General features: G+C 54.3%; 6 protein-coding genes across 6 annotated transcripts; 3 read left to right on the top strand and 3 right to left on the bottom strand.

Moving 5' to 3' along the window:
- Window positions 1-580: 580 nt before the first annotated feature.
- Window positions 581-2,779, top strand: MRS44_004788 (uncharacterized protein; the record flags this gene model as incomplete). Its single annotated transcript, XM_046283202.2, has 1 exon — window positions 581-2,779. The coding sequence occupies one exon, from the start codon at window positions 581-583 to the stop codon at window positions 2,777-2,779; it is 2,199 nt and encodes a 732-aa protein (XP_046136067.2).
- A 226-nt stretch (window positions 2,780-3,005) lies between these two features.
- Window positions 3,006-3,666, bottom strand: MRS44_004787 (uncharacterized protein; the record flags this gene model as incomplete). The annotated part of the gene is made up of 4 exons (XM_046268769.2): window positions 3,006-3,106; window positions 3,194-3,291; window positions 3,406-3,517; window positions 3,630-3,666. The coding sequence occupies 4 exons, from the start codon at window positions 3,664-3,666 to the stop codon at window positions 3,006-3,008; spliced, it is 348 nt and encodes a 115-aa protein (XP_046136068.1).
- A 643-nt stretch (window positions 3,667-4,309) lies between these two features.
- MRS44_004786 (uncharacterized protein) lies at window positions 4,310-8,292 on the bottom strand (the record flags this gene model as incomplete). Its single annotated transcript, XM_046275562.2, has 4 exons — window positions 4,310-4,746; window positions 4,797-5,291; window positions 5,347-7,381; window positions 7,885-8,292. 4 exons carry the CDS (start codon window positions 8,290-8,292, stop codon window positions 4,310-4,312), a joined length of 3,375 nt encoding a protein of 1,124 aa, XP_046136069.2.
- Window positions 8,293-10,549: 2,257 nt separating this feature from the next.
- Window positions 10,550-11,061, bottom strand: MRS44_004785 (uncharacterized protein; the record flags this gene model as incomplete). The annotated part of the gene is made up of 3 exons (XM_046280897.1): window positions 10,550-10,654; window positions 10,706-10,993; window positions 11,044-11,061. 3 exons carry the CDS (start codon window positions 11,059-11,061, stop codon window positions 10,550-10,552), a joined length of 411 nt encoding a protein of 136 aa, XP_046136070.1.
- Window positions 11,062-11,365: 304 nt separating this feature from the next.
- On the top strand, window positions 11,366-12,493 carry MRS44_004784 (uncharacterized protein; the record flags this gene model as incomplete). The annotated part of the gene is made up of 4 exons (XM_065622333.1): window positions 11,366-11,413; window positions 11,466-11,538; window positions 11,588-11,857; window positions 11,919-12,493. The coding sequence occupies 4 exons, from the start codon at window positions 11,366-11,368 to the stop codon at window positions 12,491-12,493; spliced, it is 966 nt and encodes a 321-aa protein (XP_065478405.1).
- Window positions 12,494-13,834: 1,341 nt separating this feature from the next.
- On the top strand, window positions 13,835-15,914 carry MRS44_004783 (uncharacterized protein; the record flags this gene model as incomplete). Its single annotated transcript, XM_046280898.2, has 5 exons — window positions 13,835-14,142; window positions 14,196-14,389; window positions 14,440-14,877; window positions 14,931-15,422; window positions 15,475-15,914. The coding sequence occupies 5 exons, from the start codon at window positions 13,835-13,837 to the stop codon at window positions 15,912-15,914; spliced, it is 1,872 nt and encodes a 623-aa protein (XP_046136072.2).
- Between the last annotated feature and the right edge of the window lie 36 nt (window positions 15,915-15,950).

Genomic DNA, 15,950 nt, shown 5'->3' with positions numbered 1-15,950 from the left:
GCCTGCCCGAAGGATTGGCCATGTCCAAAGAGGAAACCAGGCTGAACTCACTGCAACCCTGAATGGCTACCTGCTAAGAGCTAAGGTGCGGGAGGGCTGCTGGACCGTTTAGCTTGTGCGGCTGGGTGCAGGGGTGCATGAAGGATGCCTCCGCTAGAGTTGGCGATGCTTGTTTGTGCATTGAGCTTGGAGTTTTAATTCCGAGAGACAAGCCAACGAGTTGCACATTTGGACTCGGTGGAACTACTGCATTCCTCTTTCAGCTCCGATTCTCGATGCTGTGAAACCTTGGTATACGTCTGCCAAGTGCCATCCTCACTTTGTTGTTGGTGGTGGCTATTTGTTGTGGCTGAAGAAATATGCATGCACCGCCGGCCTGCTCCCATGGGTGCTTGCTTACACAGCCCATCAAAGATGATCAACGTCGATCGTTACACCAATTGACGTATTGTATTGTACTGTATTTCATTCTCTCAAGGCCTACCCCTTTGGACGGGTTCAGCGTTGCTTTCTTTCAGCAACATCTTCATCACCTCGTTTGACTGAACACGGTGATATCGAGACACGCTTACATCATACGATGTCAACATCCGACAAGTCTATTCAATACGAAACGCTTCGAGATGTCGTCAAAACAGACACGAACTGTACATGTGAGGAGCCTCCTGGTCGCCAATCCGAGGTCCGCGACCGTCTGATACCATCTGGCTCCTCGTCGTCGGACACAAAACGCCAGAACTGGAGGCAACATTGGAAGAGGATTGGACTCGCGAGCATCGCTGCAATAGTATTCGGTACCATGATGATCTTCGCCTCGTTGGCGATCCTCGTCTTTCTCTGGCAGGGCGCTCAACTCGCCGAGCGTCGTCAAGAGCCAATCTTTTGGCAGACCATCGTCTTTCACGGCTGGGCTCCCCAAGTCGTCACCATATGCTCTGCTGCGATCCGTATCGTCATGACTTTGCAAAACGGCTTCGTGGTAGCGGCAGTGGCAGCCATCATGCTGGAAACGTCAGGTGCTTCACTCGTCGACACGGCCATGTTGTCTGTTGAGAGAGCCCTGGGATCAAGCCCTCTCAACCTTCTGCCCCCGGCTCTAAGGCGATGTTCCACCAGAGAGGACCGTACTTCAGCCATACTACATCTTTTACTGGTAACAACTGCTTTGGTTATTAGTCTGGCATCAACCTTTACCTCGACCATCCTCCTCTCTGACTTTAGGTCTGGCTTGATTGCATCGCCCTCCGTCACGGCCAAGACGGGAATCGACTTTGCCACAAAGGGAGAGTATCGATATTTTGGAACGTCTGTTGTAAAGTCAAGGCCCGTGGCCAACTGGCGATTCGCCGAAGCCAGAGACGGCGAGGGTGCCCCCTCTACCAAGGGCGACACAGGCGACACATACCGTTCCATGCTGCCCTTCCAAGACGTAGACTCGAGGAGACTACTCGAGTTCTACTCTGGGTCTGCCGCCGTCACCAACTTCAGGACCGTCTGCGTCGCCCCAGAGTTTCGAAACTTGACTCTTGCTCGCATCCAAGACCCGGACAACGGCGGTGAGATGAGCCTCAATGTCCTCGCCGACGTACCTCCCAGCATGGATTGGAAGTTAAAGTTTGAGCCCATCGCCAGCGCCTACAAGCCTAGTCCAGTAAAGGCTCGACTGCTCGATACTTGGCATGCCTCTACGCCGCCTAGCTGGCCGCTGACACTCTACTACTCTATTGACGACACGTTTACGCCCGAGAATCAATCAACTCTTTGGCCCTATTTTTTCCACCGGGCCCTGCTCTTCAACTCGACCATGCTCCTTAACGAGACCGATACGGGTGGTGACAACCTGCCTGAGTCACTGCGTAATCTCACCACAAAGAAACAAGGCTTGTGGACAAAGGTCATCAATGCCGACGGAGTCGAGGTTTTCAGCGCTACCGAATTCTACTTCAACAATGCTGGACCGCGGCTGTACAATGTCACCATGTCTGGCCGCGGTATCAAATCCGAGCCTACTGGAGACTGGCGCCGTGGACCAGGTCATGAGAACCAGATTGATATCCTCCACCAGATGGGCATCGGAGCTGCTTTTGAAGATCGCGGTATCTTGGAGCTCACCGTAGGCTCTCACCTTCCCGAAGGTAACAGGCCCTATCATATGCCCCTTGGCCCTACCGCTCTATCGGCCTCGGGCACCTCATCTTACCCCGTCTCCCAATTCTCCTGGGCCTTTAGCGACTCCTGGATGACCACCACTGCCATGGGCTCGATGGAGTTCCCGCACCCAGCTCACTCATCCGTCTTTCAGAGTATCATCCAGCAGACTGAGGACCCGGCCCGGGCGGTGCAGGCCTTGATGACTCGACTGTACCAGATGCAGTACTATGATTTCCTGCCAGACTTTGATTATAAGCAAACCACCAAGACGATATACTCGACCGAGAGAATCACTCCGTCACGGTGGACAGGGCTTCTGATCGTTTTCTGTCTCGTGGCGGTCCACCTCCTTCTGGTCTCCATCACGACTGTGCTCTTCATTTCTCGGACGAGGGGCTCTGCGCTTGGGAACATCTGGCAAGCTGTCTCCCAGATGGATTCTGCAGAAACGAAGCAGATCCTCGAGTCGACAGATTCCAAACGAGACGAGGAGGTGAAATCATGCGTCAAGGCGATGGGCAAGGATGCTGGGGTCTATGGCATGTCACGGTCAGTTGAGACGGGGAGGATGGAGATTCAGCTCCGGGAGAGGAGAAAGGAGATTATGGATTTGCAATTGCTACCATGAAACATAGATTTCAGCAAACTCTTTGCACAGGTCAAATAAACGATGATGGACTTGAATGTTCTTTATTCTTACAAGAACTCATATTACACGTATTCCACCCACAGCCTTGCCTGAGCTGTCCAACTTGGCGTAATGCTCAACTCCAATTACCAGCCCAGCTCCTCGCACTCCCATCCGCATATTAACCTCCTATTGTGTGCAGTCTCCCCAAAATAAATCGTCGTAATTATGCCACAGGAACAGGAGCGGGAGCCTCGGTGCCGGAGGCGGACCTGGCTCCGGGAGGAGGCAGGAACATGGGGAGGTAGGTAACAGCGAGGGACATGACTGCAACCATGTTAGCGTGAGCTCCTCGTTGATAACAGCGGAAGCAAGCAGTTCTTGCGTGTCGCGCTTAGAGGGGGGTAAACGTACTGGACATGCCGACGGAAAAGTATCCGGGCGTGGTAGAGTTCTTCTTAGACTCCTCGCTCTCACCCAGCCAGCTCTGAATGGAAAAGACAACAGCAGCCCTAATCGATTCCAAACTCATTAGTATCTCGTTCGTGCATCAATCGTCGCATCGCGGGACGACACCATCGCGCCACCTCTCTCCATCCTCAGGGGGAGACGATCAACCCACGTACCATCCCACAAGCTTGTTTCGCGTAAACATGGCGGCCATAGGCAGAGTCGTGGACATTGTCGAGGAGAAGTCGGTCGAGTCGCCCGTAGCCTTGGGCTCCTGGTAGGGGACGACTGGTGTCTTGGGTTAGCTCCTGGTCGCATCATAGAATCGCATCGCGCAGGGCTCATTCTCCGTCGGGTAGGAGAAGTGAGAAAATCTCGAAAGATACGGGCGGTAACTCACTCAGGTCAGCTCGTCGAGCATCCTTTGTGGGGGCCATGATTGCTGCTGTAAAGGAACACGGTGACGGAGATGGAGATTGGAGGTTGTCGCAATTTAGCTTGCTTGCGACCTGTCGAGTTGAGTTGAGATGGGGGAGGCTTGACGAACTGTGGCTGTGGCATTTCGTGTGGGGAACGCGCTATACTAAATACAGCTAGGTGTGGCGTTGTTTCTTGACACCTACCTAAATAGGAAATGGGTCTAATGCTCCCACAAAACGCCATCCACCAAGACTTGCATCATGAACGATAGTGGTGATTGAAGCAATTGACTTATCATTCGAGACACACTTATTTCATCTTTTATAGAGCCCTCGACGGGGCCTGTTCCGAGGGGGGATTGCACCAGGCAGCGTAACAATGGTCGACACAGACGCCGCTGCATCATGAGCGTGTATATACATGACAACGGGTATCCTCCCAAAACTTGCGTCGACAACATCAACATCAGCAATACATCAGATCATCACAATCCATCCACCCATAACCCATAGTCAGTCCCGTAACATGCGCTCAGTTCCATACAGTCCCGCACCAAAATTCCAAAATTCCAAAAAAAAAAAAAAAAAAAAAAAGACAATCCCATAGAAGAAACGCCGAAACATGCACTTGCTTGTAGCCAAGTCAGAAGAGGGACTCGACCTACTCCACCCTGATGATGACCTTCCACTGCAACGCCCCGGCCTCGCGAATCGCGCAGGCCAGACATCCTCTCTTGCGCCGGCTGATGATGGCATTCCAGCCTTTTTGAGCACAGAGGGCTCGGACCAAGATTTCCATGTCCGAGCCAAACTGTCGCTTTCGTGACTCAAAGTGCATCTGCTCCGCGGCAGGGAAACTGCCTCGTCGCTGAACAATGTTGTACTTTGAAGTGAGTCTCTCGATGGTCGGAGACTGAGGAACCTCGGAAAGGTTGGTGATACAATCGATGACAAGCACACGCTCGCTGCCCATTCGCGAAGGCGAGCGACGGTGAGTCTGAGGAACAGCAAGGAGTTCCGACAGCGGAGCGTGCTGTCTCTTCAGGAGTTCCGAGATGTGCATAACCGTATAGTTGTACCACTTGTGTAAGGGGTGGCCTAGGCTTTGGTTAGTTATGGTGACGAGTTGATTAATAATTGATCCATACCTGTCCTGTGTGCCGGGCGAGAGCTCTTGCCCAGCATATCGGAACCAGAGACATCAATCTGCTGAATTGTTGGGCTAGACGGAGACTTTAAGAAGCGAACGCGATGCGATGGTGAGCATGGGTGCGCAGTGACAAAGTTGATATCGTAAGAGAGCGAGAACGAGAAATCCTCAGGCGCAAATCCGTCAATCGAAACACCAAAATTGATGTTGGCGGGGAACGAGAGTAGTTCAGGGTCCTTGGTGTTGGAGCCCGTGAGCGAAGCCGACTTGGCGAAAGGCGTAGCCTGGATAGAGTTGGCGGGAGCGAGCAGTTCTAGGGATCGCAGCGTAGCGCTCATCAACGGAGGAGGAGTAGAGTAGTTGTTCTCGTGGGGGATGATAAAGTCGGCAGGGAGAACCGAATATTCATCGGCATCTCCAAGGATGGAAGACTCTCGCTCGACTCGCTTCTTTGCCCAGAGCCTCGCCTTTTTTCCAAGGTGGGCATTATCCTCTGATACCATGTTAGCATTCTCGTGATCCAGTATTGATGACTCTGTTGAACTTACCAGCTACCTCCTCAACCTCAATGTTGACCCAGCCCTCGTCAAGACCAAGGGGCAGAATGTCGCTAGAGACCCATCCCATGCACTCGGCAGATCCTTTACCAGCTGCAATAACTCGGCCGACAATGCAGGACGTGCTCCAGAAACTCTTGCCAGAGTAAACAAAGCCACCACACAGATTGGCAAACGGGCCCAACTTTGCCATAGCATTCTTATCATTCTCGAGGAGGGTAGCCATCAAGAAATGATACACGCCCTCACCTGGGAGCATCAATCCAAAAATGTATGATTTGGAAAGCCATCCCGAGGAATGAAGAGCAGCAGCGAGCTTCCGTCGCTGAGGCTGGGGCTTGTTGCCGTTCTTCTCGCCAGCCGGCCGGTCCCATGCCCCGAAGTACGATGCTCGCTTAGAGCCATTTTCCTTGGGAGTCTTGACAGGTGAAGGAGATGGTGCAATGCCCATTGACTGACGGGCACTCTTCGCAATGAGGCCTTCGTAGGTATCAATACCAGGCCAGCGCAGCTTCTTTGCGAAATGGGTGAGACCGTCAACTTGTTGCTGTGAGTGTCGGCCCTTAATGGTATAACTATAGTTCGTGGTGGGCATGGCCTCCTCCTGACGTTGCCGGAAGGTGAACTTGCTGACTAGTGATCCAAGCCAACCTGACGACGACCCAGGAGGAGTAATGGTTCCCTTTGGAGTAGAGTCCTCGGTCTTTTCAATCTCGACGTTCTCAAGCCAGCTTCGGGCAAGATGCAAGGACCACTTGACCATGGGGGTAGCAGCCCTCTCAAAGTGAACGACGTCAATGGGGCGGAAAGCTTCGACGCCATACTCCTCGCCCTCGGTGATGGCGTCTAATCGGATGAGTAATTCGGTAGCAACGAGAATCTGCATGAGAAGCCAGTATTTCTCCTCAGTACGCTCACTAGCACTAGTAGCATCGTGAATGGAGGAGGCATCCTCGAGGTCGTCGTTGTCAGCACCTCCCCACAGGATCTGGCCTAACCTGATCCTCCACTCGACATGGGTAAAGTCAAACCAGACATTGGCAGTACCAAGACACTTGAGGAGGGCATTGATCTGGTTGGTCAGACTGTAATGGTCGCGCTTGTCGACGACAGAATTGACAGGACGCATAAAAGTGTGAAAGAGGTCCTGGTAAGTCTGGACAGTCGTCTTCTTGCGGAGATCATTGACGCGATACAACTCGCCATTGCGCTTGATGCGGTCGAGGATCTCTGACTCGGGGAGGCGGCGCAAGTACCCTAGCGGGGAAAGCATACGCTCGCGTGCCTCGACAATGGCCTGAGCCTTTTTGCCGACGCTGTCAAAACCCCATTGCTCTTCCTGGAGAGAATCACCGACAGCGAGCTCAAGGGCAGCCGAGTAACCCATGGTTCCCTTCTCGAGGCCCTGCATGCTTAGCATGTTGGGGCGTTCCCGGCAGCGGATGAAGAAGTGGGCCTTGCGGGACTCGACGGCCTTCTTCTGGGCGGCGGCATCATGATTGAGATCGCGGGTGAGATGAGGCCATGCAGTGAGGCCGCTCCAGGCCCTGTCCTCGATCTGGACGTGGTCGGTCAAGTCGCGGATCTCCAATGCCTCGTCAAAGGGGAAGGCGACGCTGGGATTGGGGGCGCCAGAGCAATGGCCCTCGCTGCGGGCAAAGTACTGGGGGGCGCCCGAGAAGAGCTTCTCAATCTCAGACTCGGAAAGGGTGGCCATGATTCTATCCAGCTTCAGAACGGGCGTGGGCTTTGGCTTTGACGGGGACGAGCTGGCATTGTCTGGCTCAGAGCCCGGGTTCGGCGGCGGAGGAGGAAGGGGCTTGTTCTGGTCCGGTGGTGAACGCGGGGAAGCAAGAGTCCTTGGTGAGTGTGACGGCGATTGTGATGATGAGGGTGTCTTAGTCCCTTGGACTTGGACTTGGGGGGATCTGCCGTTGGAAGCTGGAACTGGAGGTGGGGCCTGGCGGCGGAAGCCTCGGTCGGGAGGAGCGGAGCGTGGCGGAGGAGAATGCGGGGAGGAAGCGACCTTGCAGGAGGCAAGAAATGTTAGTGGCACGCTCGAGAAGTAAAGAATTGAGGGAGAGAAAAAGACAATTGGGGGACGAGACAATTGAGGGATGAAAAAAAATGACAGATTTCTTTTGCTGGATAAACGGGAACATGCACGCTCGGCAGGCTTTAGACCGGCACAAGGCCAATTGGACCTCCGGTATCCATACTCTATGGCATGGTGCTGCGGGATACAGCAAGAGGCGCACCGACCTGAGCCCATGGCCCCCCCATCGAGCGAGGCATGACCTGAGCATCAACAGAAGGTGCAGCGGATCGTCCTGGCACGCGACACCCGGACCTGGGACTGGCCTTGCTCCAGGGCTTGGTTGGCTGGGCTGAGGGTGGCCTGATGGTGCGCCATAGGGGAGGGGAGGGAGACGCCAGGTCCCCTCGAGTCAGGGATCAAATGCCACCAAAAGATGAAATGTCTCAGCGGTTATTAACAGGCAGAGTAAGAAAAACCTCTCTTTCACTTACACGCTCCCCATCGCCCTCGGCCACATTTATCCGTCCGCCTCTCTCCTTGACGCGCTTCCTCGCCCGTGCAAGGAGACCCTGAAGCAGGTAGTCGGGCCTGGCAAAACGGCCAGTCCCCGCTGCGGATGCACCAATGGCGCCAGACTCTTCGGTGTCGTCCTCGGCGCTGTCCTCGCCGTCGTTGTCGTCGTTCATAGCCGCCGTTATAGTTGTGGTGACGCCCATGGCGCTCTGGGGCTGCAGCGCCCGGGATCGCTGCCGTCCATGATGCACCGGCGCAATCTTATTCTCAGCCGATCTGTCCTTCTGCTTCTTCTTCCTGTCCCTCCTCAATGACTTGTCAGCGGCATCACTGAAAGTACTGCTCGCTGCTGGCCGCGGAGACGGCCTAGATTTGGTAAGTGGCATCGCCGTAAAGACGCCGCTTGCGTTCCAGGGACAGCAACAGCAGCAGCAATGGAAATCAAACCCCGGCGCAACGCGGGCATCCGCCGCCGAAGGTTCGGATCGGCTTCGGCGATGGTGGCGATGGCAGCCAACCTCCAAAGTGGGACGGCGCCCACAGTTGAGAGCGGGATTTGACACGACCGAGATGAGCTGCTGCTGCTTTGTATCAGTCGGTCAAGCCAAGGTTCCGTGTTTTCCTAATCGCTACCGCCGTCAGTCAGATGTTCTCTGCGTTGGTTCGCCCTGCCAGCTGCGAGCGGGATTGGCTCCGGCGCGCATTCAGGGCTCCGTCGACAATAACTCGACCCGTCTTGGTTCCGGCGCATGTATGAATGTATGTATGTATGGGCAAAAAGTGTATGGATGGGGAATGCAATCTTGCAGTGACAGGAAGGAAAATAACTCGCCGGTGACGGGGGCAAGGCCATAGTTATCATCGACCCCCGTCCTTCTCGTCAAGACATGGAAAAATGCCCTCCACTCGCCTGTCAGTCCACGTACGTACATTCTCAGCATATAATGCTTCCCAGGAGTTCAAGCGGCTGTCTCAGGTCGTCGGCGCACAATCCCGTGCAGCAAATAAATCCGCCCTCTGCCCCTCTCCCCGTTCCTAGGCCTCTTTATCCGCTTCTCTTCTCCCTCTTGTGCAACAGTCCCCACGCGCGCGCGGGTATCTGGGAGGCCAGGACGGTGGGCCGTGGTCCTTGAACCTGGGAGGATCGTGGGCCGTGGCACCTGGCAAAAGAGAGGAGACGGGGGAGGATCTGCGATTCGATTCGCGTCGATGCACACTCGCATATAACACGTACGTCCAGAGCCAGCTTCTGCACCGGCACATCACCAAGGAACCTGGTTTATATATTGCCCACCCCGGTGATGGACCGGCTATCCATGCGCCCGCCCGTCGGGTCCTATGGATGCCAGAGCAGAGCCCTTTCTCGGGCTGCTAAAACTGCAAACTGGCCATGGCAGATCCTCCTCTAGCCGTACCTGTCAGCCTCAGCCTCAACCTGGCACTGGAAGCTGCGGGAGTTTGTGGGCCTGGCCCAAGGAATGCAGCGCAAAGTGGAGGGGCTTTCCGTCTCTCAACCTGGGGCCGACGAGTTTCGAAACCTCCGTCGCGAGAAAGCCGAGCCAGGAATAGGAATATCCACCGCTTCTTCCAAGTTTTCTCTTGCCTATCCTCAGGATCCGAAAGCTTCGTCATCTTCAAACTGCTAGTCGAAATCTTGAGAGTAGTATCCCCGGATGCGAGAATCGGCATTTGACGCTCGGTCGTCCTGTCTTGGATGGCATCGGACTGCTGAGTTTGTCCAGGCTAGGATGTTCCAGCCCTGCATAAAGAGCTTCCTTCTTTCAAAACGTACTACTCCGTATCCTTCTGGACGTGCGTATGTGCGTGCGTGCGCGCGTGCGTGCCTTCGTCTTACATGCGCTCGCCCGTGCCATGGCGTCTTGTTTGTCCCCAACCAAAAAACCTCAGATTCGCAACATTCAGCGTTGCATGGATGTTTGGACCCGGGATTGCTGCTCAATTGTGTTGGTTGCCGATATCTAGGAAGCTAGGAAGCGTGGTCTTCCCTCGTCATGACCACCATGAGGCCCCTCCGTCCACTTTACGACTCCTTCGCGTTTCCACACTCACCACCAGCATTCTCTTCATCATTGTGCGTCCATGTGAAACAACGGCCGCACCCCGGTTGCAACCGTTCGGCCCCATCAAAACCCTCGAAACACGCGGCAACTTGCAGCCGCGAACTCTGTCGAGCGGGAGCCTCGCCCGTCTAGGTCCAAGGGGTAGCTGCATCGCACCCGATGGGACCGACCGTATTAATAAAAGGCACCCGATCCGATGGGAGTACCAAGACAAAGGGAAATGGGTATCGAGATAGCCGCGAGGGCGCAAACTCCAGCCAAGCAACCCATGTAGCTTTCTGCTTTCAAACACTTCCTACACCTCCACACTCCCCAACCTTTGAGCCGTAATTTCGTTTATGGCCTTGTGCACTCTTCGAGGCCGTTCCGGGAATGTGGTGGATGCGTGCTCCTTCTCTTTGTCAGATCATTTCACCGCCTCTCTATCCAACATCTCGCAGCCAGCATAGAGCGTGTTCCGGGCATGCGGGAAAACAATACTCCAGCTTGAGCTGACCTGCACGAGGCATTAAGCCTTCAGCGTTGAAGCATTGGTAAGACATGGACTAATACACTTCCAAACTCAAGCTGGGGGGGTATCATGCACGACGATGAGCAGGTACTTGGGATCGGGCACAATCACCAACTCCTGCTTCTTTGTTCGTAACCGTAAAAGCTTCACCTCGTCCTGTCGAGCATCAGCGTGAATCCTTGTTTAAACGTTGGTTGAGATCCTCACCTCTCCGTCCAGCTCCTGGACCAAGCTCCCAGAGCTATTCACATAGTTCCACACGACCGCCGCAAACTGCTCGACTCCTTGCGTCTCGCTCTCCTCTAGCGCGGGGGCATCGTTTGAGAATGATGCGGCGGTCGAAGTAGTTCGTGTCTTGGAGGTCTGTAGGGCATCGACTTGTCCGCTGGTCTTGAGAATCGCACCCGTAGCTCGGTCAAGGACGATGCTGGCCTTGACGCCAGGCTTCTTGGACAGGCGACCAAGCTTCTCTTCGAGGGCGTCTGGCCCGTTTCCCTATCTCTCGTCAATAAACGAATCAACAATCCCTGTTCGAGGCGACATACCAAAGCCGAATCAGTCATCGTGAAGTCGAAAACAAGCTTAATGTCCGTCGTGATAGTTCACTGTTGCAACGGGATTGGCCCCTGGCGACGTGATTGGATTGACGCCAGCTCGGTCGCGGGGCAGGACCTCACGAGTTCTGCCGCCCAACACCGCCAAAATTTTAGAGCCCCTCCAAAGAAGGAAAGTAGATCTTATCAGTCTGGCTGGATCAAACAATCTCAATCGCAGCGTACAAAGAACAAGACCATTGCGTAACGTTGCAGGTCCTCACGTCTCCTTTAACCTTGCATTTACAGCCGTTTCACTACTCAAACCGGCATCATGGGTTCCAGCAACAAGAAGAAGAAGGAGAAGAAGAAGGACTTCCAGGTATGATCGAGTCCCTACGCCTCATGATGAACATGAACTGAAAAGTGCCCAGAAACCAAAGTTCAAGGTTGGAAAGGATAAGGCAAAGGCCTCCAACTTTACAGACACCAGTTTCAAGTCAAAAGGTGAGAAGGATACTCGCATCTGTGGTGTGAGGAGTACTAACAGCCACAGCCATTGTGATGGGACACCAGTCCCTCTCAACAGTCGCACCAGATGTCGTCCAGCAGTTCAAGCACAGTCTATCACTCGCCTCTGGATCTAAGTCCGACAAGCAACGACGAGAAGCATTGGCCTACCTCACAAGCCAACTCTCATCAGAACCACCTACCAACCCCGTGGGGACTCACGCTGTTCTCGCCAAGTTGCTCCCTCTCATCTCCGACAGCTCGACGCCAGTACGAAGCCAACTCCTCAAACTTCTTAGAGTTCTCCCCGGCAGAAGTCAGGCACAGCGTGGAACAGGCCATCATGTTCATTCGAGCAGGCATGACACATCTTTCAGCTGACATTAGCAACGACTCTCTCGGTGTGATGGAATGGCTATTGGACGTCGCCGAGGGTGACTTGGTTATATGTCCAGGAGGGTGGGTAAAGACTCTCAACAGCTTCTGCGCCATGATGGGATGGGCATTATCATCGTCCAAGGCTGGGTGGTCGTCAGGGTCGCGGTCCGGTCTTCGTCCCAAGGATGCTTCGACATACGCCCGTCAGATTACCACACTATCACGATTCATCGAGGCTGGCCTTCGACATGAGGATGAGATACCGGACGACGAATCGGAAATATGGGACAACTTGTACAGAATCCCCCGAGACTCGAACGCTTTTGAGTATCTGAACCTGTACGGTTCCCGACGCGACGAGGAGGGTGAGATGTACCCAAGCCGAGAAGCTAGACAACGAGTGTTTCAGCGGAGGTTCTTAGAAGCGATAATAAAAGGCGCCGACCAGGCGAAGAAGGAGGGCGGCGCAACTGGGCGTGCGGCCGCTGGTCTCGACAAAGTGCTAGAAGAAGGGATGGGTGACTATGAGAGCTCGACAGCGATGGATACCCAGGATCTGTTAAGTCTTTGGTGAATGGTTTAAATATTTTCAAGGCGTAAATACATATGTTGTTTTATCTGTATTCAGAGCTGCCACCGTGCTCTTCGGTTGTTTGCCCCTCGTGCTCCATTACCGTACTTGCTCTCATCTTCCTCCTCGCCTTCACTACCCCCAATGCATTTTACAGGTACAAGGCTGTCTACACAAGTACAAGCCTGCGATGAGGAGTTCTCTATATGAACGTATTAATAATAGAGACAAATATCTATTTAGAACGAGATGCTGTCTTGTGGCCCGAGTTGCAAGAGGGTAATTCACACAAAGGGCTCAACAAGGGACAATACATTTTTCCAAACAATGCAGCACAAATACAGTGATAAATAGAACAAAGAGGTTCTCGAAGGAAGATCTCTACTTCTTCTCCTTCTACAGCAGTATTTGCTCAATTCTTAATTCATTAACATCTCAAATAGGGGAGAATCCTCAACAATCCGCACTCTTCTCTCCTAATGCCAATAGCTATAATCCCTCCTTCTAACTACCAATTCCAAGCAGGTTTTCCCTCTGATATCTCCCGTGCCTGTGCGGGCATCCTCCGTCACCGGCAAGCAGATGCATCCCCCTCCCAGCGTTGCCTCCGACTGCGGCCTCCTATCCTAAGTCTTAGGGCCTGGCCAACGCGTTGTGTTTTCCCCCAAGACTTAGGATCATAGAAACCTGAGGAAGCTCTGTGAATCACTGCGTGCAGGAAGGCACGTGCAGGCAGCCATATCAACATCTCCTTCTCCTCTTCCCCTCCTCTCTCTCTTCTCCTCACATCTTTCTCACCTCCGGCCTGACACTTCTCGCGACCTCGTCGAGAACGGATCAGGAGCCTCTTCTCTTACGTCTCAAAGCAGCACGAGAGGAACAGCGCTGAGTTGTTTCCTCTGTTCTGCACCGAGAGCTTCGTAATCAGGTTTGTCGCCGCCGCCGCCGCCTCCTCCTCCCTCCTCTGCTCTCATCTCCCTCTCCTCCGCATTTCGCATTTGGCATTTCCTCCATCACGACCATTGTCCTCCTTCATCTCCTCCTACGCTTAATGCTCGGGATATTTACTGACAGCTCCCGCGCAGTAGGCTCGCATCCGCTCTGTCAGGTGAACCTGCCCGCCTTCAGCTCACCTTCTGCCAAGCATCGAGATTCGCAAGTAAGTATCATCTCTCTTTCCTCGTCATTTATCCCGTCCATTCTCTTCTGTCTCCGTCTTACGGCAGTGGCTTCACCTAAGCTTTCGCAAGCGCGGGTGCTCGTTGCTAGTTTTGACACACCACACACCATCCCACACTCATGTGTGTCTCCTGCCTAACTTCTTGCAACAGAACTTCGACTACCATGACTGCCGCTTGGACTACCGGCCCTCCTTCGGGCGAGGCCGCGAACAGCAATAGTCAGAATGGACACGCTCAGAACCATGACGATCAGGGCGATGAGTCTTCCAAGGCCAAGTGGGCTGAGCCCCAGGCAGTTGACTACACTGCCCTCGCATCCCAGAATTACGACCAGGGCTGGGGTTGCAATGCCCGTTCCTATGAGTGGAAGGACGAGTACGGTGACGTTGGACCAAAGTTCCCCGAGCTCGAGCTTGAGCTGTTCGGCGACCCCAGCACTCGCCACGAGCGCACTGGTCTGGACTTCTCTCAGTAGGTGGCCGCCCTTAGCTCAGTCGTCTTCAGTATCGCTAACGTTCTTACAGGATCCAGAGCATTGAGGTCCAGCAGGAAGGACCTCAGAAGATTGGCCCGATTGGTACCTTCAAGGACGCGGGCCTGCATCCCGTTATGCTGGAGAACGTGAACCTTTGCGGTTTTGATAACCCAACCCCAATCCAGAAGTTTACGATCCCCTCAATTCTCCAGGGACACGATGTCATTGGAATTGCTCAGACAGGTAAGCTCTCAGTTTCGTGTCACTGATCACTATGCTAACGAGACATGTAGGCTCTGGCAAGACAGCCGCTTACTTGATTCCCATTCTGAGTAAGCTCATGGGGAAGGCTAAGAAGCTGGCTGCGGCGCGCCCCAACCCCCTGACCTTCCGCGAGGGTCTTGATGAGGTTACTGCTGAACCTCTCGTCCTCATCGTTGTTCCCACCCGTGAACTTGCAATCCAGATTTTCAATGAGGCGCGCAAGTTCTGCTACCGCACCATGCTGCGACCCGGTGTCGTCTACGGAGGTGTCCCCATCCGTGAGCAGATCGGTCTGCTGGGCAAGGGCTGCGATGTGCTTGTGGGAACCCCAGGACGTCTGGTCGACTTCATCCAGCGTCCCAAGTACCTCACCCTTCGACGTCTCCGATACATGGTTATCGATGAGGCTGATGAGTTGCTCGATCTGGACTGGAACGAGGACATTCACAAGATTCTGTCCGGTGGTGGTAAGTTCACATCATAGCGAGCCCAGTATCAGTGACTAACCAATACCTCACAGAACAGGATGAAGGAAACATCAAGTTCAGCCTTTTCTCGGCCACCTTCCCCAAGTCGGCGCGCGATCTCGCGAAGAACTACCTTGCTGCGTCCCATGTCCGTTTCCGTGTCGGTCGAGCTGGAAGCACCACTGCCAACATCAAGCAGATCGTGCTTCCCGCTGAGCCCCACGAGAAGCGTGAGATACTCTTGGGACTCCTGGAGGAGATGCATGGTGTCCGTACCATCATCTTTGTGAACAGTCGCCAGGCTGCGGACAACCTGGACGACTTCCTGTACAACATGAAGCTGCCTGTGACGTCGATTCACAGCGACCGTACTCAGCAGGAGCGCGAGGCTGCGATGCGCTCTTTCCGCTCGGGTAACGCACCCATCCTGATCGCGACGGGTGTCAGCGCTCGCGGCATTGACGTCCGCAACGTCGTTCATGTGATCAACTATGATCTTCCTTCCATGGACCATGGCGGCATTGAGGAGTACACTCACCGTATTGGTATGTCCTTCCTTACCTTGACTTTGACTGATGTCCCAGGCTAACTTCTCAGGTCGTACCGGTCGCATCGGACATCGAGGCATTGCGACATCGTTCTTCACAGAGCGTGACGAAGGGATGGGAAGCGTCCTCACCCGCACTCTTCTCGAAACCAACCAGGAGATCCCGGAATGTCTTGAGATGTACCTTCCAGAGGGCGAGGCCCGCACCAACCTCAAGTTTGAGGCAGACTCGGACTTTGACCCCAACGACGTCGCCGGTGCTGGTGACGCTGGCGGTGCTGCTTGGGGAACTGGTGACGGCGATGGCGGAGATGGTGGAAATGGCGGCAACGCTTGGGGAGGAGGAAACGCCGGTGCCGAGGGTGGTGACGCCTGGGGTTCTGGTGGAGGAGACACCGGGGCAGGAAGCGGCGATGCTTGGGGTTCTGACGGAGGCAACTCGGATGCCAACAACTGGAACAGCGCCCCTGCTGCTTCCGCTGCCTGGTAATCTCGTCAGGATCTGTCACGGGCATCTGTCACCGAC

The sequence above is a fragment of the Fusarium solani genome, assembly GCF_023522795.1.
Source record: "Fusarium solani strain SB1 chromosome Unknown bctg00000002, whole genome shotgun sequence".
NCBI lineage: Eukaryota > Fungi > Ascomycota > Sordariomycetes > Hypocreales > Nectriaceae > Fusarium > Fusarium solani.
The sequence above is the reverse complement of the archived record's forward strand: the minus strand, read 5'-3'. Positions and strand labels throughout refer to the sequence as shown.